The sequence below is a fragment of the Arachis duranensis genome, chromosome 5 (genome assembly GCF_000817695.3).
Source record: "Arachis duranensis cultivar V14167 chromosome 5, aradu.V14167.gnm2.J7QH, whole genome shotgun sequence".
Classification (NCBI taxonomy): Eukaryota; Viridiplantae; Streptophyta; class Magnoliopsida; order Fabales; family Fabaceae; genus Arachis; species Arachis duranensis.
Window position 1 is genome coordinate 14,034,889 of NC_029776.3, and position 2,615 is coordinate 14,037,503.

Consider the following 2,615-nt stretch of genomic DNA (forward strand, 5'->3'; position numbering starts at 1 on the left):
GTTGTTTCTCTTCCAGGTTGCCCTGCGGGATGGACGATTTTTGTGATAAAGATGTCCCTTGCCACGTAGACCTCTGTTGCTTTTGCCAGCTGAAGTAAGTCCACGCAATTCCCTGTGTTTGTGCACTGGATTGCACAGCCAATTGATTCTTGGATCATTTCTGATGGCAGCATGGGCAACATCTACCATAATTATCTCAAAGTACTTGTAGGTTGAATCCTGAAAAGAGAAATAATAACGGTGAGGAATAGGATAATCATCACGGATATAATTATAAAAGAAGTTTCAATTTATAGATGTGTGAAATAACAAACCTCATTCACCCAATAAGAATTGAGGACCCTAAGGCCACCCAACTTCCTTCCAGCTCGCTCCTCAGCAACAGACCTCTTGCTCCTCTGGAATTTCAGTTGGGTAACACCCTGGTTTGTTGGCTTACCATAAACAATACCTTTGGGTACTGGTCTCTTGCGGCCACCCCTCCTTACACGAACACGGTAAACAACATAGCCCTACATTTTAAAAAATTAACAGCAGACCACAACAAACACGGGAAGGCACAGCAACACTACAGGGACAGACACAATACATTTTACACAATGGCAGTTGAATGTTATGGCAATTTAATCATAGCATCGAACAATAGCATAACATAAATGTAAAGGTAAAACATAAGAACACAAAATGAATCCAGTGAAAAGAATGTGTTGAATTAAGAGAGACATAATTGAACCAACAGGACAATTTGCAATTCAATTTGACGGAGTCACTGTAATTTAATATCACTGGTGTCAGGAAGTACTCAAATTGTATATATAAAAAACACTCTAAAGAGAATAAACATTTGCAATGTGACAGTGCATAATCAGCACCATTACAACAATGTTCATATAAATGCACTCAATAATCCATTCTAATTTAGAATTTAGCAATAATGTCTGAAAAAACAGCTTACAAGTGTTTACCAAGTGGTACACATAGATGTCTCACAAAGCAAGGTGAATAAACCAACAAGGCATATCAATCAATTCATTGATAAGTCTGTTACCTGCTTAGCCTTATAACCTAGGCGACGGGCCTTGTCAGGGCGTGTAGGTCTTGTCACACGAACAATGGAAGGTTGCTGACGATATTCCCAGCACCTTACACGCTGAAGGAACCTCATGACATCTGACTGCTTCTTGCGCCATAGCTCAGAGACATACTTGTAGGCACCTATTGACAATAATAACAGTAATTTAATGTTACACATTTAAACAATATACCAAATCGTATCAGAGTGGAAATATAAAACAATGTCTAAAATAGATCAAATGATGCATGCTTAATTAACCATTCCATTATATTTGAGATTATGAGACTATGTGCTACCTATAAGCTGCAGAATCCTGTATATGACAATAATTTGGTGATTCACTAAGGTTAGATAAAAGACGAGTACTGAAATCCAGTATGAAATACTTTGGCATGTTATTTAACAATATCCCCAACCTCATTCTAAAATCAACTTCGGCTGTTTACTATTAGTTAGATCCGAAAATTAAATTTAAAAAAATTACAAAGTAGAAGTTACTAGGTTCTCAAATCCAACAAAACTAGCAACGCAAGAAAGATATCCTACGAAGTAATCATTTCAACCATCAAATCATAAATATGTTGCAAAGGAAGAATAAAACAGAAGCTAATATCATTTCATAACAAAAAATATAAAATGAACTTAACGCAGACAGAAAAACCATAACCGTGGACTGAACAAGCATCAAAATAAAAAACAAAACCAAATAGTTCATCGTAGCAGGGAGAGAATGCTTTGATTTGCTTTCGAAGCTACGTGTTAAACTACAACGAAACAATAAAGCTACGTTAACTAACATAACATCCATTCAAGCTCATATTTTCGCGGAAACACAAAATCATACAATGAAAACAAAATCTACGAGAAAGAGAGTGAGAAGACAGAATAATTTCGCATTGAAATACGATGGTATAAAATGGAACAAAATGGCGAAACAAAACGAGATCTGAAAGGGAATAGCAATGGAGATATGAGTGTGTGGAAAGTGTACCCATCGCGCAGACTCCTTCGTTGGAAGGGTTCAAGCTACTCCAACTCGGAACTAGGGTTTCTGCACTACTCCAAACTTTTATAGACGCGCCTCTCCCCCCAAAGCCCATGAAATTTGGATCATCTCCTTAAATGGGCCAAAATATGTTGACCCAATCGAGCCTTGTTCTTTGTTTGTGAGGCCCAATTATATTGTCCTCAGTTTTATCTCCTACTCGCGCAACTGTAACGAGATCTTACTTTCAAAATGGGTCTTTCGGTCCAAGAAAATGAGTAATTTAGTGTTTATTTAGGTGTGTTTCTAAGAAAAAAAATTTTTTAATTATTTTTTTTTAAAGATTTTGTAAAAAAATAAAAATAATTTTATGTTTGAGTATTTTATATAAAAAGATTTTTTTATTTATTAATTAATTAACGTCCAAACAAATACTTATTACTCTTTTTCATTTTCTTTATTTTATAATTTCACTAGTGAATCAACTCATGCTATACACAAAAATAAAAAAGCCACCTTAACAACATAAAAGAACTTATGCTTCATTATAATAAT

At 35.3% G+C, this 2,615-nt stretch overlaps 1 protein-coding gene across 1 annotated transcript; it reads right to left on the bottom strand.

The window, feature by feature from the left end:
• Nucleotides 1–2,130, bottom strand: LOC107488247 (60S ribosomal protein L15-1; the record flags this gene model as incomplete). The annotated part of the gene is given in 4 exon segments (XM_016108964.3): nt 1–219; nt 315–512; nt 1,049–1,215; nt 2,067–2,130. Coding segments are annotated over 4 exon segments (588 nt in total), but the record flags the coding sequence as incomplete, so codon positions are not given.
• Nucleotides 2,131–2,615: the final 485 nt, after the last annotated feature.